At 49.4% G+C, this 26,790-nt stretch overlaps 2 protein-coding genes across 2 annotated transcripts in view; one reads left to right on the top strand and one right to left on the bottom strand.

Moving 5' to 3' along the window:
- Positions 1–31: 31 nt before the first annotated feature.
- C18H1orf50 (chromosome 18 C1orf50 homolog) lies at positions 32–8,441 on the bottom strand. The gene is made up of 5 exons (XM_030537304.1): positions 8,378–8,441; positions 8,205–8,290; positions 3,705–3,791; positions 1,979–2,110; positions 32–349 (listed from the first exon to the last, which is right to left on the bottom strand). The coding sequence occupies exons 1-5, from the start codon at positions 8,403–8,405 to the stop codon at positions 164–166; spliced, it is 519 nt and encodes a 172-aa protein (XP_030393164.1). The 5' UTR covers positions 8,406–8,441; the 3' UTR covers positions 32–163.
- Positions 8,442–8,526: 85 nt separating this feature from the next.
- Positions 8,527–26,790, top strand: part of P3H1 (prolyl 3-hydroxylase 1) — a 28,098-nt gene continuing 9,834 nt past the window's right edge. The window contains exons 1-5 of the mRNA XM_030537886.1: positions 8,527–8,934; positions 14,486–14,638; positions 16,385–16,574; positions 16,900–17,031; positions 25,693–25,832. Coding sequence (XP_030393746.1) covers positions 8,527–8,934; positions 14,486–14,638; positions 16,385–16,574; positions 16,900–17,031; positions 25,693–25,832 — 1,023 coding nt within the window. The remainder of the gene's footprint in view (positions 8,935–14,485; positions 14,639–16,384; positions 16,575–16,899; positions 17,032–25,692; positions 25,833–26,790) is intronic.

Raw genomic sequence — 26,790 nt, 5'->3', positions numbered from 1 at the left:
TAGAGTTTTAAATGAAAATCTGGAACCAGGGGTAGCTGAACTGAGCTGCTAAGGTCTGTTTTAATTTCTTGGTCTCCATTCTTAGAACACCTTTTGCAGTAGTCAGGTAAGGAGAACAGTAAGAAGCTGTTCAGAATGCATGCGCGGTTACTGTCAGCCTGCTTCACTTGCTGAGGCCTTGGAAGTTGGGCTCCGTACACTGAGGCAACACTGCCTGCTGGCTCAGCAACTTGTCAAGGATGCTAATTTCCGCATCTCGTTTCTCAGTGTTCTCGGATGAAGTCCAGGACATGTCGTGCTGAAGCTTATAGGCACCAAGGAACTCATGTGGGCAATCGGTCCCCCATTCCTGTAGAAAACAGATGACAAGTTCATGTCAGGGTTTGGTCTCACTCATGGGAAGTTCACCTGTTACACAGATTACACACGTCTCTCTACTAGGACTGAACTGCTCTACCAGCATTGACAGATTTTATTCAGAGTGCTGGTACACATCCTAACAAAGGACTTACCCCAGTTTTGAAGGCTTCCCTTCTTGTGGTATTAATGATTTGTTAGCCCCCAAAGGAAAAAGTTGTTTGTGTCTAGGTACATGGTGTATTTGAGTGTGCATTCACTAACAGGAAAATAAGAATAGAAGGTGTATGTTAAGAATAGTAAAGCATATAATAGCTATATGCATGATATGGGGGGTGGAGGAAGATGGGACTCAGAGGATCTTGGTTAGACATATCTGTTTGGGGACGGGGAGAAGCGGAAGAGGACAGGTACCAGGAGTCATATGAATTGGAGGATTCAAGCAAACTCACTCATATTAGTTTGGTTTGATGAAATACCCACATGCTGGTTTCAAAAAACTTAACATATGTACCAGCCTGTGACCTCCCTAGACATGCGAGATTAAGCAACCCTGCTGATGACTCAGGCATATTCTAAGGCCTATTACCATACTTTCTAATACAAGCTCTGTATAGTGACAGAGCTGACAGCGACAGGGCAGTGGCTTAGCCAACTAGAGGCATTCATTGGATGGGCCTCGATTTGTGGTTTGCTCTTTTCTGTACTATGCCATTACAAAATCTGCTTTTATTAAAGAATGTGAATTGGATACTGGACACTTCAGAGAGAAAATACAACTTTTACTTCAGAGGAGATTCCTCAGAGTGGGGTAACATCATGAGCAAAGCCCTAGGAGGTTGTGATCTCTATTCCTGAACAATCACAGTACTGGTATAGAGTGAGCATGGTCACCAGAAGGGAGCCTACTTAGAAAGCTGCTGCTGGGGTACACAGGGGTGGGAGGAGATATCATCACATAACATAGCATTCCAGCCCTTTGGGTCGTGTCATATGTAACAAGAATCCTCAATTTTATATTTAATGAAAACTCTAAAGGTTCTTTAGCTCACACCCAAGGAAAGAACAGTTGTGGCTGCCTGGAGCAGGGGATCTTCTCTGAGACCTCCCCACTAACAGTTCAGTAGCCCCTGGTTTCCATGACTAAACACATGAAATGCTGAACTGTGAGGAGTCAGTGAATCAACTTTTGGGCTTACACATTGGAAAAGATTGTCCTGAGAAGATTCACTGACATGGGGTTCAGAGGAGATGAATCTGCAATCATGCATGTTAATTCCACCAGGAGGGGACTCCTTGAAATCTCTCATTCAGTTCTCAGGTCAACCTAGTGTTTTTTGGGGGTTTTTTGGCCTGCTTTCTAAACAGCCAAAATCTTTTCAGCTTTTCCAAAAGACTATTTCACCATACAGCTCCAAAGCCAATCTGTGAGCATAAACCAAGTCACCAACAAAAACCATACCCTCTTAAGAGCAGCTTTGGTAAGTGCACTCCCATTGGGTCAATGGACCCTTTGCTGAGAGAGCCAACAGAATAAGCCAGCCCCCAATGTGTGCTGGCGACATACCCCTCATGCTCACTCTTGATTTCCACTCTTACAGGAGAGTAGGTCACCACCTACCTTAGGAGAAAGGATGGAAAAGTATCTCTGGCCACTTTCCCGCCTGTACAGGTAGTAGATGTTTCCTGGTTTCTTCACAATATTGCAGGCTACATGATGAAGATCAGCATCTCTGTTAGCTTCGTCCAAGACCTACACACAACAGAATTGTAAGACTCTTACCCCCTCTGAAATCCACAGCTGAAAAGAAAAATGCAACACTAACACCTCAGACTATACAACATGCCCTCCGGCACTGAAACACAGCAGCAATTCTCCACCAGGAACACTATGCTGTAGTTCTGGAAAGGAAGGGAAGAGCCTCCCTCAGTAAAGTCAACTAAACAATGTGGGCTAATTTGTGCCAATGTTTCATAACTATCAGCACTACGTAGACTCCTCCCTTGGAATCTAGCTTGACTGTTCCATCCAACAGACTACAGGTTTATTAGTGAACATGGGGCTTCATGGCTCCAAATGTCAAATTCCAGGACTTGCTTCTTAGAAGTTGGGCGGGAGGGGACTTTTATAGTTATCTCTTAACTCTCTGAGGCTTCCCTAGGTGTCTACAATGGCCAACTACAACCCAATGGAGTGTCAGGGCTAAGATCTGCTAATGATGGATCACCACCAAAGACTCTGGGCTGCTGAGTTCAGGGAAGCAACACAGATCCTGCCCTAGATAAAGCACTTGCCTTTCACACATGGGTTCAAATCTGTCTCAGGATTACAAATCAATCAAGTAGCTGAGATCAAATCTATTATGGTGGGTATCTATAGGGAACTATGTCCTTAACAAGCAAGGACAGAAATTCCCTGTGAAAATCATGTTACACACCCATCCTTGACACCTCTGCTACTTTTCAAAACAGTCATACAGACTTCGAAATCTTGTCCGCCCTTGGCTTTTGTAAGCGTCAGCTCTGAGCTCGCCTTCCATCTCCCTGGTCATTCAGTCTGTATCTCCTTTGGTGGACCCTCCTCCTATTCTCCATAGACCCCCCAGGTTTATATCCTAAACCCAATCCTCTTCTCCCTTTACATCCATCCTCTCTGAAAATCTAACTACTCACATGGCTTCATTTAGCTTTTTATGAAGAGGACAGATCTAGCTCTCCACTCTATGGAATCCCAGATCTCCTCCTGGATGTTTTGCAATCAAGATTAATTTAACATAGGTAAAACCAAGCTTCGCAAACCACCTTCCTTCCCAAACCTGGGAGTAAGCCATCTTTGAGTACTCTCTCTCCTACCCCACACATTCAGGCTGCATCCAAACCTTGTTGTTTCTTCCTCTGTAACACCTAAGATGTTAGATTAGCACAATTCCAGAGCACAATTCTGTGGTGTGGGAGGTTTATGTCACAAATCCTATCATGCCAGTGAGACAGCAGCTTTTGCTTTAGAGACTGTACACTTCATACTGTTTGGGAAAGGAGCAATCTCCTTTACTCTATAAAGTTGGGAGCCAGCTCAAAGATCTGACAGTTTCTGGTCGCATATTCTGTATCAAGACTTTTGCTCTCCTCCTTCCACACACTACTCATTCCTGGAAAAAAAGAGATTTCCCTGCCAGCGACAGAATGGTTTCTGAAAGAAGTGTTGGACTGCTGCTTGTTTTTTCTTGTTCTCTGTACCATGAAATGGATACACAACTACAAACCATGTACCATTTTGACAGGTACTAGAAATCAGTTCAGCCTGCAGGATTGAAAGATAAGCACTGATAATGCTAAATCTTCCTTACCTTCCGGGCCTGCTCCTGCAGACACCGGATTTGCTCAGCTATGACAGTCAATCTGTTGCAGGCATTAGCTCGGATGAATTCATCTGCCTGTAAGAAAGAGGGAAATTTTAATAAGCAGGCATCAGAGAAAAACTTACTGGCCTTCTCACTCCTTGTAAAGATTAGACTGTATGGGTTTAATGCCTGCCAGCTCCACTCCCACCATGTTAGCCTTTCTGACCTCGCCAAAACTCAGGCTGGTTATTTCAGGTAATGTTATGGAATTTGCACAGTGTGCATTGTTACACGAAGACTAGCATGAAAACTTGCCATAAGCAGCCTGAGTTTTGGTATGGTCATAAAGTAAGTTCTTCCTGAACCTGTCTGATAAGGTTTATGCTCTGAAACATGGGATTTGTCTTTTAGCCAGGCTCCTAGTATAAATACAGCTAGACAGCATAACCTCACTTTTGCTGGTAAAGCTTGTTTAATTCGAGAAACTGTAATAGGCTATACCAGTAGAAGATCAGTTTTGCCAGTATAAGTTGTGTCCACTAGGAGTGCTTCGATGGTATAGTATAAAAGTTTAGCCACACTTCCTGTAGCAGTAAGTTCCACTCTTCAACCACACATTGTGTGAAAAAGTATTTCTTTTGATTTCCCACCTTTTAATTCCATTAAACATTCCCTTCTTGCATTTTGAGACAGGGAGAACAGAAGTTCCTGATCTACCTTCTCTAAGCCATTCATTGTTTTATGTATTTTTTATCATGTCCTGTCTTCTTGTTCACCTTTCAAAGGCAAACAAGTCCAATCCTTTCCTCAATCAACCATTCTCACTCTTCTCTGAACCACCTCGATTGCTGCAATATGAAGTATAAGCCTATGACTAAACTTAAAACACTACTGCAGCTGCACCACTGGAGCGCTTCAGTGTAAACATTTACTACAGCAATGTTCTCCCATCACTGTAGTAAAATCCACCGCCCTGAAAGGCAGAATTCTTCCATCCACCTAGTGCTGTCAACATGCGGATTTAGGTCATCTTAACTACATGGCTCGGGGGTGTGGATTTTTCACACCCCTGAGCAAAGTAGCTGGGTCAGTCTAGTTTTCTAGTGTAGAACAGCCCTTAGTCTGCTGCTCTGGAAGCAACTGCCTTTTCTTCCTCATTCTGATTGACTAAACAAGTGATGCCCTTTTGCTTGATTTTTTTCTATTTCAAGTACAACCTTGAAAGAAGGGACCTATAGTGAATTATTTGTATTACAGTAGTACATAGAGGCCTCAAGCAAGATCAGGGCTCCAATGTCAGGTGACATATATACTTGTTCATTAGCTCGTTCGTTTATAAGCTGACCCCCAAAAAACAGATAGGTAAAAATAGCAAAAACTGTATGACCCTTTCATAAGCCGAACCTATATTTCAGGGGTTGGAAAACTTTGGCTCCTGGCCTGTCAGGGGAAGCCACTGGCGGGTTGGGACATTTTATTTACCTGGAGCATTCACAGGCACATGGTTTGCCATTCCCAGCCAAAGGGAGCTGCGGGAAGTGGCACCACTTCCCACAGCTCCCATTGGCTGGGAACGGCGAACTACGGCCACAGAGAGCTGAGGGGCTCCATGCCTGTGAATGCTCCTGGTAAACAAAATGCCAATGTATTAAATATTCAATTCAATGATTCCATAGAGTTTAAAATCATCAAATTTTGCTGTAGACCCATTTATAGGCTGACCCTCGCTCTTTGAAGTGACACTTTTTTATCAAAAATATTCGGCTTATGAATGAGTACACACAGTATATGCTTTCCCAGTCCAGTGCTTTAACCTGAAAAGAAGTCCGCCTTCCTGTCTGAATGCTGCATTCTACAGGAGGATGTACTATCTATTTGTATATGCAGTAATACCCCCTTATTCAGTTCCTATAAATGGGTCTTTTATTGGTTTTAACCAGGACTCGGTGTATTCCAAGATTCTGCAGCAGCAGAATTTACAGTGGAATTCATCCCTTGCTGAATTGAGCTGCAGAATCTGAGCTTTCAAGGGTTTTTAAATTGTTTCTAGTCCTTATCATTGCAGCAGTAGTCACATGAACCAAATGTGAACCCATGTTCTTATCCTGACTGAGGGTGTGTTTGCACTACAAGTGCTACAGCAGCACAGCTATCGTAGTGTGGAGACACTTGCTACAATGATGGAAGGGGTTTTTCTGTCACGGCAGTAAAGCCATCTCCTTGCAAGACAGTAACTAAATAATCCATTAACCTAATGGTGCCTATACCAAGGCTTAGGTTGGGCTAAGTATGACTCTTGGCATGTGAGAAAAATTCACACCCCTGAGTGATGCACCTAGGTCAACCTAAGTTTTAGGTGTAGACCAAGTCTGAGCAGGGTACCAAGGGGTTCTGTTGGCCTCCACTGCTTACCCGTCTAGGTCCAGTGGGAGTTCTTCAGATAGTCAGACATCACTGTGCAGAGATCATTGCTGACCAGCTGGTGATATCCCACCCCAGTTGGTCAGCAATGACCAATCCCACCCCAGTTGGTCAGATGCTTCTAAAGATGCCCACATTAGAAGCAAGAGGAAGAGCAAACAGAGGGAATAAGGACAACCCAGGGAATTATAGACCTATTAGCTTAACTTCAATACTTGAAAAGATAATGGAGCAAATCAATTTGTAACCACATAGAAGATAATAAGGTGATAAGTAACAGTCAACATGGATTTGTCAAGAACAAATCATGTCAAACCAACCTAATATTCTTCTTTGACAGGGTAACAAGTCTTGTGGATAAGGTTGAAGCAGTAGATGTGAGATAGCTCAACTTTAGTATGGCTTTTGATACTGTTTCATGACTGTCTCATAAACAAACTACCAAAATATAGACTAGATGACTCTGCTATAATGTAGGTGCACAACTGGTTGGAAAAGTGTACTCGGAGTAGTTATCAATGGTTGACAGTCAAGCTGGAAGGACATATCAAGTGAGGACCTGCAGGAATTTGTCCTGGGTCTAGTTCTACTCAATATCTTCATAAATGACTTTGATAATGGCATAGAGAGTACACTTATAAAGTTCGCAGACAATGCTGAGCAGGAAGAGGTTGCAAGCACTTTGGATGACAGGATTAGAATTCAAAATGATACTGGCAAACTGGAGAAATGATCTGAAATGAACAGGATGAAATTCAGTGAAGACAAATGCAAAGTAGGAATAATCAATTGCAAAAATACAAAATGGGCAACGACTGCTGAGAAAGGAATACTGCAGAACAGGATTTGAGGGTTATAAAGGATCACAAACTAAGTACGAATCAGCAATGTTGCAACAAAAGAAAACATGATTCTGGGCTGTACAGTATTAGCAAGAGCATTTAAGGAAGACAAAAGTAATTCTTCCACTCTACTCAGGACTGTTAAGGCCTCAACTGGAGTACTGTGTCCAGTTCTGGGTACGCTATTTCAGGAAAGATGTAGACAAATTGGAGAAAGTCCAGAGAAGAGCAATAACATGATTAAAGATTTTAAAAGGGGTAGTTGTGTTAGTCTGGCTCTGTAAAAAGTCAGAATCCTGTGTCACCTTATAGACTAACAGACGTATTGGAGCATGAGCTTTTGTGGGACTTCGTCAGTAGTGTGACCAGACAGCAAATGGGAAAAATCAGGATGGGGGTGGGGAGTAATAGGAGCCTATATAAGAAAAAGACCCAAAAATCAAGACTATCCCTATAAAATCGTGACATCTGGTCACACTATTCGTCAGATACGTTTATTTGGTTTGGAGAAGAGAAGACAGAGGGATCATGGTGTCAATCTTCAAATACATAAAAGGCTGTTATAAAGAGGAGGGTGATATTGTTATTCCTACCTACAGAGGACAAGCCAGGAAGTAATGGGCTTAACTTGCAGCACAGGAGATTTAGGTTAGGCACTAGGAAAAACTTCTTAGCAGGTAGTTAAACACTGGAGCAGATTACCTATGGAGACTGAGGGATCTCCATCACTGGAGTTTTTCAGAACAGGATTGTCTAGCTCAGTGTTTCGCAAACTGGGGGGCAGACCCAAAAATGGGGGTTGTAAGGCTACAGGAGAGCAGCAGCTGCTAGCCAGGTGCCCAGCTCTGCCTCTACCAGCAGCGCAGAAATAAGGGGGCTGGGTATGGGTGGGGTCATCACAGCCTGAACTCTTTCAGAGGGGGCCCACCAAAGCGTTCGAGAAGCCCTGGCCTAGCTAACCATAGTCCTGCCGGGCGCAGGAGCTGCCTAGTTAACCATAGTCCTGCCGAGCCCATCATGTCTGGAGCTCTGCCCGCCCCCTGCCCCAGCCGGGCCCGTCCGGGCCGGTTCGCAGCCGGGGGGCAGCGCCGCGCCAGTTCCCCAGGCCGATGCAGCCCCTGGGGCCACCCCGAGAGCCTCCGGGAACGGGGCAGCCCGGCTCGCCCCTGCCGCGCCGCAGAGAAAGTCCCGAGGGGCCCCGGCCTCCAAACCCCGGGGCGCCAGGCTCGCCAGGGCTTCTCACCTTCTGCACCTGCTGCGCCAGAGCCACGAGCTCGCCAGGATCCGCGCCCCGGCCGGCGCCGCGCTCCACCAGCGCCACGGCGGCTCCTGCGGAGAGAGCACCCGTTAGCAAGCGGCGCGGCGCGGCGCGGCCCGGCCCGGCCCCGGGGGAGGGGGAATACAGCCCGCGCTCACCCGCCCCGGCAGCTCCCGCTTCCGCCATCGCCGCCGCCTCCAGCCCAAGGGCCGATCCGTCCCGTGCGCCCGCCCCGCCGCTCTGTGGGCGGGGCTCGGCGGGGGCCGGGGCTCTGCCGCCGGTCCTGCCTGTCTCTCCTCGCTCGGCCATGGCGCTGCTCCTGCTGCTGCTGCTGGCGCCGTGCGCGGCGGAGTCCCCGGAGCCGGCCGAGCCGCCCGACGCGCTGTTCGCCGCCGGCTCCGAGGCGTACGCGCGCGGGGACTGGCCCGCCGTGATCCTGCACATGGAGCGGGCGCTGCGGGCCCGCGGGGCGCTGCGCTCCCAGCTCGCGCGCTGCCGCCTGCGCTGCGCCAACAGCACCGCCTGGCCCGCGGGGGAGCCGGGCCCGCCGCCCGCCCTGCGCGACCTGCTCTTCTTCCGGCAGCTGCTGCGCCGCGCAGCCTGCCTGCGGGCCTGCGCCCCCAGCGCCCCGTCCCGCTACCTGCTCAGCGAGGAGCTGGAGCTCGAGTTCCGCAAGCGCAGCCCCTACAACTACCTGCAGGTGGCCTACTTCAAGGTGAGGGGCCCAGGCCCGGGAGCGGGGACCTGAACCGGGGGCGAGCCTGGACCCAGGGAGGGAGACAGAGGAGGCCTGGCTGGGGATGGGGGAGCCCCCAGGGAACAAGGGAGAGCCCTGAGCCCCCGTGTCTCTACAGGGGGCTGTTTCCAAGTGGATCCAGGCAGATTCAGAGGACGTAGGGATGGGCTGGCTGGGGCCCAGTGGTGGGGCTGGGACCCCAGGTGAGGCTGACAGCAGGTGGAATGGAAGACCCTGGGTGTAGCTCTGTCTCAGGTGTCCAGCGCTCTGCTCTAGTTAGATAAATCCCAGGGGAAATCAAAGTGCAGCATCCCCTGGAAGGCAGGGTCTCCATGCTCTCTGCATTGTGGTGCACATGGGCTCCAAAAGCTGGACGCTCACACTTCACTCACCAGCTACAGCAGGCAGCCTGGGGGCCCTTTGCAGCCACTAGGACCTTTGAGGTTGAGAAATGAACCTGTCGGCAGATCAGGCCTGTTACCAAATGCAGGAGCTCATTTCAGTGTGAGACTGAAAAGTTACAGGACCATATCTGCTTTGTCTGCTGCCCCCTAATAAGGAAGGGAGTCTGTCCACATCGGACACCATCCAGTGCAGTCACTCCTATGTGGCAGTGATGCTGAGTGTTTTACTAAGCCGTGGCCCAGCTGAAAGTCAATGCCTATTCAACGCTGATGGTGCACACGCAGAACTGTCCCTACTGGGCTGGGCTGAATCTGGGAAGAATGGTCCCTTGAAGTATGTGTTCACTAATTATTCTAAACAATCTGTTGCCCTTGTATCTAGCTGTGACTGTGTGCATTTCCCAGACCTGAGGAAGAGCTCTGTGTAAGCTTGGCTCTCTCACCAACAGAAGTTGGTCCAATAAAAGGTATTACCTCACCCACCTTGGCCCTCTTAACGAGGGTCAAAGCGGAGGACATGCAGATCCATTCATCCTTTCCCTGGGTACCAATCCAGAGGAGCCATGTGCTGCTCTTAATGCAGGCACATTCCTTCTTGGGGAGGGCTTGCCAGCAGTTGTATTAGGCAGGGGTGCTGGATGGTGCTAGGAAGGGAGGCAGCTGCATCTGGAGGGGGAACAGGATGGTGCAAGAAGAGAGGCTGTGGGAAGGGTGCTGGGGAAGGTGCAGGCTGTGACCCAAGGAAGTGCATGAGGGATCAATGAGAGCCTGAGAGAACACTAGAGATGGGCAGAAGGGCGCTCTCTGGGAGTTAGCTACAAGCAAGTATTGTGCTGTAACTGGTAGGGTGGATGATGGGGGCAGTGCCAAGTCTCTGGCCCCAGCGTCACCTGGGTGCCACATGCTAGTGAAATTGACATTCCCCCTAACTCCTTTTGTGCCTTGCTTTGTATTTACACATTTCCTTTTCCCCAGTTCAGCACATGTAACAGAATCCAGTCGAGGAGCTCTCCATCCTCCCCTCTCGCTGCTCCTCCCATCCCAGGGCAGGGCAATGGAGTTTATGCCACATGTGCAGTCCCAGTTGCTTCCAGATGTCTCCCCTCCTTTTCCTGCAGCAGAAAGTCCAGCCCCCTCTATTCTCCTCCTCCCTTCTTCAGAAGCTGGAATGCCACGTAGTGAGCTGGGGGCTGTATCATCCTTCATGCCCAGTGTAAAGCTATCCACAAGGGTCTCATGTTTCAGAGCTGATGTCAAGTGCAGTTGTAGTCAGAAAAGTGAAAAAACTGGCCCTTTTGTACACTCTCTTCCTTGCCGTTGGTGTGTCTTTGTCCCATTCAGTGACCTTACTGAGACGTGTAAGTGTTTACACCCATTAGATCTGTATTTTAGTGGTAATGATGACGTTAGCGCTAACAATGTGCCCCACTGGGCACTTAAAGGAAATACCTGCAAAGAATATTCTTGGGGTCTCAATCCCCTCGGGAAGCTTTGTATTGCATCAATGATCACATTAACTCTCTGTGACACAGAGACTCTCCTGTAGCCCAAGAATAGTGGGCCACAGACACTTTTATCTCTGCTTTGCCCCCCGAAGAGGCTTTAAAAAAATATCGGGTCAGGTTGATTAAATGTCAATGTAATCACACTACTGTTTGAAATGTTTTTACCTATTGGCATTACAAGTAACAGCTAAAATCAAATATTGAAGGCAATGAGAGGAAAACATATTTGTTTTTCAGTTTGTTTACTTTGTGCATTTGACAGTTTCACTCTCCGCTCTGTACTTCATTGGTGTCTCTCATTACTTGTCTTTCACAGAGCAAGAGGGAAGAGAAAATATTTTTAAATGGAAAAATGTAGATTAAAAAACTACAAGTTTGGCAGAGCAGCTTTGGTAGATGCAGAACCTGAAACTATTCCACTGTGTTTTGTTTTGTTTTTATTGATTAGATTTCACCTGAATGGATGGGCCCTCTAAGTTCTCATGAAAATTAGACTATTGGGATAAAGTGCAATTCATAGAATCTCAGAAGACAGAAATGAAAAGGCCTGTTCAGCCCCTACCAGCATATGGTGCATTCTGGGCTTTGTCTAGTCCAATTTTCAATAACTTAAGAGTCTGGGCTTCCACTGCTGCCCTATATATCCTGTTCAGATTTTTATACCGAACCCATCAGGGCAGAGTCTGAGTGTCTTCCAGACCTGCATTAAACAACATGCCTGACATCTGTCACACATGATGTCTTCTCTATTTCTTTCTCTCCTCACCCCAGGGGAAGGGAAAAGGGGGATGTTTTCACTTGGGAAACTCTTGTTAATTATCATTTGAATGACCATCGCTAAGGCTACGTTTTAATCACGGTTTTTTTTAGTAAAAGTCATGGACAGGTCATGGGCAGTAAACAAAAATGCATGGCCCGTGACCTGTCCGTGATTTGTACTATATACCCCTACCTAAAACTGGGGCTGAGGGTGCTCTGGGGAGGTGGGCCAGAGGTGCTAGGGGGATGGCCCAGGACCCTCTCCAGGTGCTGGGGGGGAAGGCAGGCAGCAGCACATGGCCTGGGATCCCCGCTGGTGCTGAGGGGGTGGCAGCGCATGGCCCGGGACCCATGCTGGGGGAATGGGGACTGAGCGGCGGAGCTGGCAGGCTCCCTACCCAGCTCCACATGTCCCTGCAGCTCCTAGGGGGATGGAAGACTGGGGGGCTCTGGTGTGCTGCCCCCCGCCATGAGTTTCAGCTTCGCAGCTCCCATTGGCTGGGAACTGCAGCCAGTGGGAGCTGTGGGGGGGGGGTGCTTGTGGCCAGGGGACCATGCACAGAGTCCCTCGTGGCTCCACCACCTTGGGGCTACAGGGATATGCCTGCCGCTTCTGGGGAGCCCCAGGTAAGCACCACCCCTCCCCTACACACACTGCCCCAGCAGCAGCCAGTGCAGTTGGTGCAGGTGCTGCTTGATCTGCTCAGGCAGCCCAGACGCAGCCTTAACCATCACTCCTAGAGGCCCCATTCAAGATCAGAGCCCCATTATGCTAGGTGCTGTACATACTGTACATACTATACATAATAAGACAGTCTCTGCCTTAAAGATCTTGCAATCTAAAGAGACATAATGGGTGAGAGACAGGAAAGATTATTATTCCCCTTGTACAGATGAGGGCGATAAGGCCCAGAGATTTGCCTGAGGTTATACAGGGAGTCTGTTGCAGAGCCAGGAACTGAACTCAGATCTCCTGAGTCCCAGTTCAGTGCTTTAACCTCAAAACCATCCTTCCACTCCAAAATAAGGAAGCATGGACAAAGCCGCCCAAAACTTGGGAGTGAACCAATGACCTTTAGATCTTAGTTGAAATTTTGTGCTGTCCCTGCAGGACAGCCAGACTTTCAGACAGCTAGGTTTAGCTAACGCAGTAGCAGCCCCCAGCCTAGGGCTCTGTGGAACACAAAAGAAAATAAATTTTTGGACTAATGTAAGATATACGGTGTGTATGGAGAGCTGGGGAGGAGAGAGGATTAGTGTTTTGGTTAGTGAGTAATGACATCCAGCTGTGACACAGGCAGTTTGTGATGTTTCTTTCAGTCTGGGTCTGGGAGACATTCCTGGTGAGTCGGCAGGGACTGGCGGGGCTGGTACAGTTTTCCACACAAATTGTCTTGAGGGGATGTTCTCCTGTGGTTTTACTACACAAGCAGTTGAAGAAGCCAGCTGCTTTCCCCAGTAGATTAAGCTGGTCCAGCATTCCCCCAGAGCAGTGTGGGATTTTCACTCTCCAGCATTGCGCATCATCCTGAATTCACTGGGTGCTTTATTTGTGCTCTCAAGCTGTGGGTCTCCTTGTAAAGTTGACCTGTGACCTTTACAAAAATGTGCTTTTGCTCTTTTTTGCTGTTTTGTAATGGGTTCATTTCTAAGCAACTTAGTTATGGTGCAGTTCGGGTTGTTGCCCCAACTCGAACATTTGAAAACCAGGAAATCCTCCATAGGGTTGTGTTCCCTTGCCCCAAAGAGTCAGTGAGACAAAGCAAAACAAACCACAAACCCATTAAAACCAGGAACCGTTCCATTGAAGTGCTGCTTCTCACACCGTGTGGCTGTCCTGCTGCCCCTGGCTCTACCTCTTTAATTGTGACAGCAGCATGAAGCAGGGATGCGAGGCAGCGCTCAGTTTGTCCAGCGTGATCTCTATCCACCAGCAGTGATTATTCCTGCCCCAATTCAATGCTGCCACACAGACCACACCGAGGGCTCCCTAGGGTGGTGGGAATAAGAGACCTGAATTGGAGTTCTGGTGGGCACAGAGAAATGGCATTTTTTTTATTAGGGAGGGGTCAGGTGCCATATGGTTACTAGTCCTGTTGTTAACCTGGTGTGGGCATGCACAGGGCCTGTGGAGAGTGGCTGAATTGGGGTGTGCTGGGGGGACAGGGACTATGGCTGGGTGGAGTTAGGCAAATCCATAGAATCGTAGAATATCAGGATTGGAAGGGACCTCAGGAGGCGTCTAGTCCAAACCCCTGCTCAAAGCAGGACCAATATCCAACTAAATCATCCCAGCCAGCAGGGGCGGCTCCAGGCACCAGCACGCCAAGCGCATGCTTGGAGCGGCAAGCTGCTGGGGGGTGCTCTGCCAGTTGCCGCGAGGGTGGCAGGCAGGCTGCCTTCAGCGGCATGCCTGCGGAGGGTCCGCTGGTCCTGCGGCTTCTGCGAACCTCTCGCAGGCTGCCAGCGAATCCGCGGGACCGGGATCCTCCCGCAGGCAAGCCGCCAAAGGCAGCCTGCCTGCTGTGCTTGGGGCGGCAAAATGCCTAGAGCCGCCCCTGCCAGGGCTTTGTCAAGCCTGACCTTAAAAACCTCTAAGGAAGGAGATTCCACCACCTCCCTAGGGAACCCATTCCAGTGCTTCACCACCCTCCTAGTGAAAAAGATTTTCCTAATATCCAACCTAAACCCCTCCCACTGCAACTTGAGACCATTACTCCTTGTTCTGTCAACAAGAAAGAAGTGGTTGAGATCTGCACCGTGCTGATATAGTAACATGTTCCCAGGGTGCCAAGTACACCATCCCTATGTGGCAGGGAGTCCGGGCTTCAGTCTCACTTTTCCTCGTGTTTTTTTGCTTAGATCCACAAGATCGATAAGGCTGTGGCTGCTGCTCATACCTTTTTTGTGGGGAACCCCGACCACGTGGAGATGAGGCAGAACCTGGAGTATTACCAGTTGATGGCAGGAGTCAAAGAGTCGGACTTCACAGACCTGGAGGCCAAGCCCCACATGGTAAGAAGAACCCTTCTCCCCCAAGTGTTCCCTCAGGGTCAGGGCTTCCACCCTCAGCCCAGCACCATCATTTCCTTGGGCACTCAAAGTCTGTTTGGAGAGTAGGAATGAGCAAAGTCTCCCTCAACATCTGCAGGGCAGGTGGCCTCTGGAGCTGACCTGCAATGGCTACAAATGATGGAATAAAAAGGGTGTCCTATTTGCTGGTTTATGACAAGTAAAGAGGCTGTGGGGAGGGTTCTGCTTCTGTGGTAGAAGTTCAGGTCCTGTCTGGTGATGGAGCCCGAGTGAAAGAGTGACATCGCACAGGACAGGGAGGTGAAAGCTGAGTGATTGAGAAGTAAAGGATTTTGTCAGTGTTGTAAAACTTTTCAGGTCTTTTGCTATTTTTAAACACCTATTTAACTACCAACACCCAGTGAACGCTGTAGAAAAAGGATGTCACGGTTAAAGATTCGACTCCCCTGCACTTCAGCTCAGGTGAAGTCCTCCAAGACAGCCAAGGAAGATCAAACCTGATTTTATCAGTACTTGTGAGTGTTTCGGGAGGAGATGGGGGAAGCAACCTTTCAGGGAAGGGCCCACGTCGTAAGGAACCCAAGCCCATGTGTCAAAATCACTTCCTTAGCAGGCCATCCCTAAGGTTCGAGAGCAGGGCCTGTGATTGCCTCGCTCTGGCCTTTCCTATGAGCTTGTAGCAAAGGGGCTCACATGACAGGAGGAGGCAACAGCCTGGTATCCTACCCCAGTTCCCTCCTGACTACCCTGCTGTGTCAGATTCTTCATCTAAGCCAATGAATATGGAGGGGACTGGGCACTTCTGGTGCATCCTCACAGATAATAAAACTCTAGGTGTTTTTCTAACTGGTAGAATTTAAAAATGGATGGTCATTAATTTAAAATAATGGAGAAGCCCTGGAACCAGGGATCCTAAACCATCCAGCCTGCATTGTCACAGATGCATGAGATTCAGGGGTGCGACTGGACAGGGGAAGGGCATATGGGACAAGAGCTCAATGGCCTGGCTGGCTGGCTGGCTAAAAGAGCTCTGCTGTATGTGCAGTGAAGTGGCCACGTGCCAGGGGCACCAGTAAAGGGGCCTTTGGGGAGAGCAGGATTCTCCCACGTGGAGCAGCGTGGAAGTGCGCCATTCCTGTGACACTGTGCTGAATTGAGAGCCCGTCCTAGTGCACAGAGCCAGAGAACTCTTCATCTCTGGGAATACCTGAAATGTGGAACTGGATGGATGGATTGATTTTAACTGTGAAATTTCCAGCAGCAAATATTGGGGTGGGGGGATTTCTCTCCCTCTATTCCCTCCTCAAATACTCAGACACATCATGGGAAAGAGTCAAAATGTTACATGCCTAATGGGCCATGTATTGACCTTGGCCCAAACAAATGCATGAAAGATGAGAGCCCTGAGCCCTGGATAGCATTATTGGCCACAGTAGACTAACCCCCTCTCTGACAGAGCAGTTTTGCTTTTGAAGGCTGTATTAATCTGTTATTGAAAGAGCATCTGTCCTCTGGCCCCATGGTCTGTGTGGTATGTATTCAGCCTGCCATCTGCTTGGAGATCTCTTTTATTGAGGGACCCTCTGAAGTTGGGCAGCTGCAATCTACTGCCCCTGGGCCCCAGTGATAGAGGGTGGGCGAGATACTGGGGGAACAGTGCAGAACTGCACCCACAGTGGAATGTGTCTGGCTGGGGCCTGGGTTCACTTTCCTCCTGCCTCTTTGCAGCACGAGTTCCGCCTGGGTGTGAAGTTCTACACAGAGGAGCAGCCACAACCAGCCATCCTGCATCTGGAGAAGGCCCTGGAGGAATATTTTGTAGCTGACACTGAATGTCGAGCTCTCTGCGAGGGGCCCTACGATTACGAAGGCTACAATTACCTGGAATATAATGCTGACCTGGTCCAGGCCATTACGGGTGTGTGCACCGGGGTAAACCAGCTGGCGTGTAGCACAGGGACTGCCTGCTCAAGCCCCTGCATACTGTACTTACTGCTGTAGCTTTCTCTTTGAATGTTTTTGGCTACCAGGTCAGATTTCTGGGGTACTTTCCACCAGAGAGATGAGGGGTTGATGGCTCGAGAGACTGTGCTAAGGTTGAGCTAATGGGGATTTAAATTCCCAAGCCTATTTTCTTGGTTCTAATGAAGGTAATGCCTGAGTGAAGTCCCCTCCTGGCTGAAGAATGCTGCTGTGGTACACATCTCTCCTGACCTATAAAATGTGCTGTCTTTCTTTCCCAGATCATTACATGCAGGTGCTAAGCTGTAAGCAGAGCTGTGTTACAGAACTAGCCTCCCAGCCAGGCCAGGACAAGCCCATTGAGGATTTCCTTCCATCCCACTTCAACTACCTGCAGTTTGCCTATTACAACAGTAAGAAGCATTTCTCTTATTTCTGTGATACTTGGGAAGCCCGGACATTAGGGTTCTTGGGGTCACTGGCACACAATTTAGCTGTCTTCGTCCCTCTTTCTTTTGCACAGATAGCAGAGGGTACAAGAGTCCACACAAAAGAACTACCTTAGAAGAAGATTATCAGTGTTGCAGAGTCAGGCACTCAGAAGTTAGGAAACACCAGAGTTACTGTTGTCCAGGGTATGTCTACACTACGATATTATTCCGATTTTACATAAACCATTTTTTAAAACAGATTGTGTAAAGTCGAGTGCATGTGACCACACTAAGCACATTAATTCAGCGGTGTGCGTCCATGTACCGAGGCTAGCGTTGATTTCCAGAGCGTTGTATTGTGGGTAGCTATCCCATGGCTATCCCATAGTTCCCGCAGTCTCCCCCGCCCCATTGGAATTCTGGGTTGAGACCACAATGCATGATGGAGCAAAAAGAGTGTCACGGGTGATTCTGGGTAAATGTCGTCACTCAATCCTTCCTCCATGAAAGCAACGGCAGACAATCATTTCGTGCCCTTTTTCTTTGGATTGCCCTGGCAGACGCCATTGCATGGTAACCGTGGAGCCCATTTAGCCTTTTTTCACTGTCACCGTATGTGTACTGGATGCTGCTGACAAACGCGGTACTGCAGTGCTACACAGTAGCATTCATTTGCCTTTGCAACATAGCAGAGACAGTTACCAGCCCTATATCACTGTCTGCTGCTTTGGAAATTGGCAATGACGGTTACCAATCATATTGTACCATCTGCTGCTGTCATGGTGCTCCTGGCTGGTCTCGCTGAGGTCGGCCGGGGGCGCATGGACAAAAATGGGAGTGACTTCCCAGGTCATTCTCTTCTTTATGTTTTGTCTAAAAATAGAGTCAGTCCTGCCTAGAATATGGGGCAAGTCTACTAGAGAGCCAGAGAGCACAGCTGCTCCATATCAGAGCCCCAGAGATCCCGCAGAAATGATGAGCTGCATGCCATTCTAGGGGTGCCCCTGCAACAACCCCACCCATTGCTTCCCTCCTCCCACACTCCTCCTGGGCTATCATGGCAGTGTCCCCCCATTTGTGTGATGAAGTAATAAAGAATGCAGGAATAAGAAGCACTGACTTTTTAGTGAAATAAAATGAGGGGGAGGCAGTCTCCAGCTGCTATGATATTCCAGGCAGGACATTTCCATTACTCATTAAAGGGTGTGGGGGGGAGAGGAGCACAGTCTCCCGCTGCTATGATAGTCCAGAGTCTCCATTAGACATGAAAGGAGGGGTGGAGAGGAGCTCAGCCTCCAGCTGCTATGATGAGGATGGTTACCAGCCCTATTGCACCATCTGCCAGGACTGAATCTCCAGGACACAAAGCTTAAAGAAGGGAATGACCGGGAGTCATTCCCATTTTTGTCAAGACGCCCCTGGCCGACCTCACCGAGGCCAGCCAGAAGCACTCACAGGATGATGACGAGGATGGCTATCAGTCATATTGTACCGTACTGTCTGCCACTGGGGAGGGGAGGGGAGAGGATGCTGCTGTTTAGCGCTGCAGCACCCCATCTACCAGCAGCATCCAGTAGACATACGGTGACATTGAAAAGAGGCGAGAAACTATTTTTTTCCCTTTTCTTTGGGGGCGGGGTAAGGAGAGGTAAATTGACGACATATTCCCTGAACCACTGGCGACAATGTTTTTGACCCTTCAGGCATTGGGAGCTCAGCCAAGAATGCAAATGCTTTTCGGAGACTGCTGGAACTATGGGATAGCTCAAGTCCTCAGTCCCCCCCTCCCTCCCTCCATGAGTGTCCATTTGATTCTTTGGCTTTCCGTTACAGTTGTCACGCAGCACTGTGTTGAGTCCCTGCTGTGGCCTCTGTCTATCATAGCCTGGAGATTTTTTCAAATGCTTTGGCATTTCGTCTTCTGGAATGGAGCTCTGATAGAACAGATTTGTCTCCTCATACAGCGATCAGATCCAGTATCTCCTGTACGGTCCATGCTGGATCTCTTTTTGGATTTGGGACTGCATGGCCACCCATGCTGATCGGCGCTCCACGCTGGGCAAACAGGAAATGAAATTCAAAAGTTCACGGGGCTTTTCCTGTCTACCTGGCCAGTGCATCCAAGTTCAGATTGCTTTCCAGAGCGGTCACAATGGTGCACTGTGGGATACCGCCCGGAGGCCAATACCATCGAATTGCGACCACACTAACCCTAATCCGACATGGCAATACCGATTTCAGTGCTACTCCCCTTGTCAAGGAGGAGTACAGAAATCGGTTTTAAGAGCCCTTTATATCAATATAAAGGGCTTTGTTGTGTGGACGGGTGCAGGGTTAAATCGGTTTAACGCTGCTAAAATCGGTATAAACGCGTAGTGTAGACCAGGCCCCAGGCAATGTGCTCTGCCCCTTTATGTACATGCGTTATGATAGAACTGTAAATTACACTAGCTCATATGTTTTCCCACAGTGCCCTCACATCATTCAGTGCCCAGAGGGATGGTACAAGGGAACGAGGCAGCTGTTCAGTATTTTTTTTCTGTTGCTTGGCTTTCACTGTGCAGCCCCAGGACTTATTTTCTGCTCATTATCCAGATGCTGCACTGACTATGGAATCTTTTATTCCTTCCTGGGCTTTTCTATTGCACTTGTAACTGTAGTATCTGAACAGCTCACAGACATTTACGCGTTTATCTTCAGTACCCAGGTGAGAATAGCAGAGGAGCATTACAATTGACGAACCGAGGCTCAGAGAGACTAAGGCCAAGTGTCCACTGATTCTGGATGTGCAATTGGAGACCTGGAGCTCACTGAGCCCCTCTGAGAAATGGCACCCTAGGCGTCTCCAGCTGCGCACCCAGAAAACCTTGGTCTAAGTGACTTGCCCAACTTCATACAGAACCAGGAATACAACGTAGTTCTCCTGGCTCCCAGTGCAGCGCCCTAACCCTGAGATCGATGTTCCAGATCTGGATTACAGTCGGTAGCACCTAGAGGCCCCGATCGGGATTGCGATGATCCCTCATGCAGGGTGCTGGACAAAGCAAGGGCATGAGATGGGCCCTTCCAGTCCCAGCAAACGGACAGGCTGAGACTAGCACAACATACAGAGACATACACAGCACTTGCGAGTTAGGTTAGTATTTGTTTGGTTTTGTTTCCTAACCCTTCCCAAACATTGCCCTGGCGGCCTCGCCTCTGTGGTGGAGTCCCAGCCAACCCGCACCACGATACTGACCTAGAGTCACAGGGTTGGTAAATTCGGCCTGAGGCGGCGTTTCTACGTTTGGCAGACCCAGTTCTACCATATTTAAAACTCGGGTTCTGTTCCTGGTGCAGTGTCTGATACTGGGTTATCTCATCCGTAAATTGGGAGAAATTATACTTACCCCTACACTTCTGAAAAGCTATGAAGTGCCAAGTTATTAATGTCAGTCAGTGGGAAAGGTCAGATTAGAACTCATAGTCTCCTAACCCAGCAAACCTCACTTGGCCAAAGGGTATTTTGGGGAAGGAAAGTAGCAGTAGCAACTGGAGGAGGATTATCCTCTCTCGTCTATATCCCACCTGGTACACTAGCTCACTGTGTTTGCTGGTTGCAGGAGGCTCAGGCAGGCCTGGTGTCAGGCCCAGCACAACTGGAACATTCTGAAAATTAAGGGCCAAATGTCAAACAAGTTCTGCTGTGTACGTGCAAATGATTTTCTGAGGCTTATACATTGGCCAAATCTGGATAGGTTTTGTGGGGATAGTGAAAGGCACCTATCTGGTCCCTGTCAGCATTCAAGCACCTGTTCCAAACCAAAGAGGCATTACCACTATTCAGGAAACAGTCCGAATTTTTTTTTTTTAACATTGGCATAACTGCCTGTTTTTCACTATCCTCCTCCTAGGAAACAGCTGAACTGCCTCTCAGCTTCTGCATAAACTTTCCAGAACAAAGTCAACCCGAGGAAGAAATGAAACCTGGAAAACTTCGGCTCAAATTTTTAGTTTGTCGGAGTTGTAAGGGACTGAAAATGGAAGGTCATAATGGAACGTGTTAGGTCTCTCTGTGCACTGCTTAGAAATAGTACTTAGATGCATATTCCAAGTGTGAAAACTAGTAGGCTTGCAGCAGTGATGCCTGATGATGATGAGGTGGAGTGAGCCTTTGAGTCCAGTATCCTCCTCCTCGCTTTGGTAACATCCATTACCTGTCTCCTAGCTCTGTGATAACTGTCCATGCTCCTGGTATGCTCCCATCCCAGGGTGTTGGGACCTTCATGTCTTCCCATTTCTCTCTTCCCAGTATCTGATTTATTTCCTGCTTGCAGCCTCCAACCAAACTGTTTCGAAGCCTCTCTGCTGTCTAGGAAATCATCATCCATGTATTCTTCTGCATTGGTCCAGGTGCTTTCATTTAGTTCCTCCCTGTCAGCAGATGAGAACTGAGTGATTTCATTGCTTCCTGGCACATAGTTCTTTGTCTCCAGCAGGTGGTGTGGTTTCTTTTCCACTAGGCTGGTAGGTGTCTGGCTGCCATCCAAAGAAGGAAGCTGCAGCTGTTTTCAGAGTGGTGAAGTTCTGGCAGCTCTGAGCAGGGGGCTCCCCTCCCCAGGTGCAGGCTCCATCGACTCAGGCTACGTCTACACTACAGGATAAATTCGAATTAGCTTAAACCGATTTTATAAAATAGATATTATAAAGTCGATTGTGCGCGTCCACACTAGGCACGTTAATTCGGTGGTGTGCGTCCATGGTCCGAGGCTAGCGTCGATTTCTGGAGCGGTGCACTGTGGGTAGCTACTGTAAAATAATGAGGCCAATAACGTCTATTTACGTCCACACTAACCCTAATCCGATATAGTAATATCGATTTTAGTGTTACTCCTCTCGTTTTGTAGGAGTACAGAAATCGATTTAAAGAGCCCTTTAAATCGATATAAAGAGCAGTGTAGTGTGGACGGGTGCAGCGTTAAATCGATTTAATGCTGTTAAAATCGGTTTAACAGCGTAGTGTAGACCAGGCCTCAGTGGCTGTTGCTAGAAAAACCTGTGCCTGATTGGCAAAGGGGAAACAGCAGCCAGTCTGATTAGCCTGGGGCTATATCAGGCCCAGAGGAAGGAAGCAGGGCGGGAAGCCAGAAAGTGAAGAGAGATTGGTAGTCCATCCTTCCTGCCTGCCTGCCTGCAGAGACTGAGAAGTCCCTAAGGCTGAATCCCCCAAGCTGTAACTGGTACGAAGGTGGTGGATTGCACCCTGTAAATAAACTGCACCGGTGATTGCTGAGTCGGAAGGCCTCTGAGGGCTTGTCTACATCAGAAAGTTGCAGCGCTGGTGAGGGAGTTACAGCGCTGCAACTTTGAAGGTGTACACATCTGCAGGGCACCACCAGCGCTGCAACTCCCTCTTTGCAGCGCTGGCCGTACTCCCGTTTTGTCTCGGGTGTAGAGGATCCAGCGCTGGTGATCCAGCGCTGGTAATGCAATGTAGACACTCACCAGCGCTTTTCTTGACCTCCGTGGAAGGAGGAAGCCTCTGGTAATCAAGCTGGTTTCCTTTCCCGGTTTGCTCTCTCGGTCCCGGAGCCAGCCAGCAAACCGCAGGGAAGGAGACCTGCTTGCTCGGGGTTCCGGGACCGAGAGAGCAAACCGGGAACGCCGCGGTTTGCTCTCTCGGTCCCGGAGCCAGCCAGCAAACCGCGGGGAAGGAGACCTGCTTGCTCGGGGTTCCGGGACCGAGAGAGCAAACCGGGAACGCCGCGGTTTGCTCTCTCGGTCCCGGAGCCAGCCAGCAAACCGCGGGGAAGGAGACCTGCTTGCTCGGGGTTCCGGGACCGAGAGAGCAAACCGGGAACGCCGCGGTTTGCTCTCTCGGTCCCGGAGCCAGCTAGCAAACCGCGGGGAAGGAGACCTGCTTGCTCGGGGTTCCGGGACCGAGAGAGCAAACCGGGAACGCCGCGGTTTGCTCTCTCGGTCCCGGAGCCAGCTAGCAAACCGCGGGGAAGGAGACCTGCTTGCTCGGGGTTCCGGGACCGAGAGAGCAAACCGCGGCGAAGCTGGTTTCCTTTCCCGGTTTGCTCTCTCGGTCCCGGAACCCCGAGCAAGCAGGTCTCCTTCCCCGCGGTTTGCTGGCTGGCTCCGGGACCGACAGAGCAAACCGCGGCGTTCCCGGTTTGCTCTCTCGGTCCCGGAACCCCGAGCAAGCAGGTCTCCTTCCCCGCGGTTTGCTGGCTGGCTCCGGGACCGACAGAGCAAACCGCGGCGTTCCCGGTTTGCTCTCTCGGTCCCGGAACCCCGAGCAAGCAGGTCTCCTTCCCCGCGGTTTGCTGGCTGGCTCCGGGACCGAGAGAGCAAACCGCGGCGTTCCCGGTTTGCTCTCTCGGTCCCGGAACCCCGAGCAAGCAGGTCTCCTTCCCCGCGGTTTGCTGGCTGGCTCCGGGACCGAGAGAGCAAACCGCGGCGTTCCCGGTTTGCTCTCTCGGTCCCGGAACCCCGAGCAAGCAGGTCTCCTTCCCTGCGGTTTGCTGGCTGGCTCCGGGACCGAGAGAGCAAACCGCGGCGAAGCTTGTTTCCTTTCCCGGTTTGCTCTCTCGGTCCCGGAACCCCCCTTGAAGCCGCCCAACAGCGCTGCAGTGTGGCCACATCTAACACCACTTGCAGCGCTGGTTGCTGTAAGTGTGGCCACTCTGCAGCGCTGGCCCTATACAGCTGTACTAATACAGCTGTAACAACCAGCGCTGCAAAATTTTAGATGTAGACATGGCCTGAGTGGTTTTTGGAGCAGAGCAGAGGCAGGCCCGGGAGAAGTAGGGAAGATGCCAGACTCGCTCTTCTTTCTTCACCTATACAAGAGGTGCATGATTTCACGCTAGCTGGTTGCAGCACAGACCGGATCTCATTTCTCGGAGTTCTTCTATTATTCCGAGCTCCCTCTGCTCCCTTTTGTGATTTCCAAACTGGTTTGTGCTCTTGATCCATCTTCCCAGTTTGTGCTTTACTGGGGTTACGAAGTACATCAGCGAAGGATTGCGAGTCAACCAGCCCTGTGCAGGGAGATCCTGCCTCTGGCTACTTGGAAGAGAGACTTTGCCTGGTGTAGAAGTAGTCAGAGCGGAATGACGAGCTGAATGGAGAGATTTCCGTGTTTCCAGAGCATCCAGGACAGTTCCTACTGCAGAGCCAGTTTCTCATCACTTACGGGGGGGGAGGGACAGCTCAGTGGTTTGAGCTTTGGCCTGTTAAACCCAGGGTTGTGAGTTCAGCACTTAGGGATCTGGGGCAGAATCAGTACTTGGTCCTGCTAGTGAAGGCAGGGGGCTGGACTCAATGACCCTTTGGGGTCCCTTCCAGTTCTAGGAGATAGGTATATCTCCATTAATTTATTTTTTATTTATTTACAACACTGGCCAGGTCTGACACCATGACCCTTGTATTTCTGAGAATAAGTGATATCCATTAAAAAGTGTAAGGGGAACCCCCCCTTGTTTCACCTACTGGCTGGGTTATAGCAGGTGTTGCAGTTACTATTACAGCTGTACTTCAGAGCCATTTCTCATGACTGTTCTTCTGCAATGCAGGGAAAAATTGCTCCCCATGATTGTGAAACTGGGAAACAAAAGATAAATGTTGAAAATCAAATAGGTCCCATATGAGGAGAGATTAAAGAGGCGAGGACTTTTCAGTTTGGAAAAGAGGAGACTAAGGGGGGATACGATAGAGGTCTATAAAATCGTGAGTGATGTAGAGAAAGTGGATAAGGAAAAGTTATTTACTTGTTCCCATAATACAAGAACTAGGGGCCACCAAATGAAATTAATGGGCAGCAGGTTTAAAACAAATAAAAAGAAGTTCTTCTTCACGCAGTGCACAGTCAACTTGTGGAACTCCTTGCCTGAGGAGGTTGTGAAGGCTGGACTATAACAGCGTTTGAAAGAAAACTGGATAAATTCATGGAGATTAAGTCTGTTAATGGATATTAGCCAGGATGGGTAAGGAAGGGTGTCCCTAGCCTCTGTTTGTCGGAGGGTGGACATGGATGGCGGGAGAGAGATCACTTAGTCATTACCTGTTAGGTTCCCTCCCTCTGGGGCCCTGGCATTGGCCACTGTCAGTAGACAGGATACTGGGCTAGATGGACCCTTGGCCTGACCCAGTACAGCCATTCTTATGTTCTTATGATAAGACTGAACTTGGGTGAGTAACCAGTCCTAGTATTCAGAGAGAAAAGGGTTTGAACACCAAGGTTTCTCATTGCAGGGAATTGGAACTAGGTAAATTCATGGAGGATGGGTCCATTAGTGACTTTTAGCCAAAATGCTCAGGGATGCAACCCAATGCTCAGGGTTTCCCTAGCCTCTGATTGCCAGAAGCTGGGAGTGGATGACAGGGTTTGGATCTCTTGATAATTGTTCTGTTTATCCCCTCTGAAATATCTGGCATTGACACTGTCAGAAGACAGGAGACTGGGCGAGATGGACCATTGGTCTGACCCAGCATGCCCGTTCTTATGTCTGAATCTGACTCTGTGCTAAATCTGAGTCTGACTGTCCTTGTGCTGGAAATGTGCCCTAGTGTCGTTCCTGTTCTTCACCCCTCCTTGCCGCATCCTGCAGAGCACAGAGGAACGGCTTCTCTGAATGAGCTGATTTCTCTTTGCAGGTGAGAATTATGAGAAAGCCATTGAATGCGCCAAGACCTACTTGCTTTTCTTCCCTAACGATGAAGTGATGAATCAGAACTTGGCCTACTACACGGCTGTCCTTGGGGAAAGGCTGGCTGCACCTATCGATCCCCGAGAAGTGAGTGATATTCAGTCTGTCCCTGCAAACCATTCCTTGAGTTCTGCCAGTTTGCTGGGCTCATCTCCTGATTCCCAGGCCTGCTGAAGCAGCATCTGCAGACCTGGGATTGGTATTTGTAGGGCAGGCGGGCTGCAGTCTGGTTAGCATTAGGATTGGCCATCTTCATTCATCGCTTGTACATTCCAGTTGGTGCTGAAGGGACTGGACGCAGAGCCCTTGGTCAGAGCTCAGCCTCAGCAACACAGTAAAAATGGCTGGAGGGTTTTGCAGATTTCTGTGCTTATGTGAGCCAGGAATAAGTGTAAGGTAGCCTCCTGCCTCAGGGCACCAGCCAATCACTGACTGGCAGGGCTAGGGAGAAGCCTATCCCGTCGGCATGTTGGTGTGAGCTGATCCAGTGTGGGGTTCTGCATCTTCCTCTGAAACATCAGGGCCTGGCCGGTGTTGTAGGCGTTTCGTTTGCAGAAACTGCCAAACTGGCCGAAATGAAAAATACCCAGCCTGAAGCGGACATTCAGTGTGGGACGTTTCGGCCCAGATGGTTAAAGTTCGGCAAAGTGATAAGCAAATGAAAACAGAATTTTATAAGGGGGAATGTTGGGCAGCTTATGTGGTGATGGTGCAGCCAGCCCCACGTGTCATAAAAACATCTTGCCAAATCAATTTGTTGACTTTATTTGCTACCATTACAAAGTGGGAGTTAATGGAAAAGGGGGATGTTTTATGGCAAGGCTGTGGGTAGGGGTGAGAGGAGCTTTCCATTTTGAACCTGGCGTTAACGCTCATCCCTGAGTTTTTCAGACTGGAAATGTTCTCCATGGACAGAGCTATGTAGGGACCCAGGACTGGAAGAGCAGGGGGCTGCAGGGCTGGATTGAGGTGTATTGAGAGGGATTGAAACGTGGCATAGAGTAGCAGTATCATGCACTCTCATCCCCACCACACCTCCAGTTTT

Source organism: Gopherus evgoodei, chromosome 18 (genome assembly GCF_007399415.2).
Source record: "Gopherus evgoodei ecotype Sinaloan lineage chromosome 18, rGopEvg1_v1.p, whole genome shotgun sequence".
Lineage (NCBI taxonomy): Eukaryota > Metazoa > Chordata > Testudines > Testudinidae > Gopherus > Gopherus evgoodei.
This window is presented reverse-complemented; position numbering and strand designations above follow the sequence as displayed.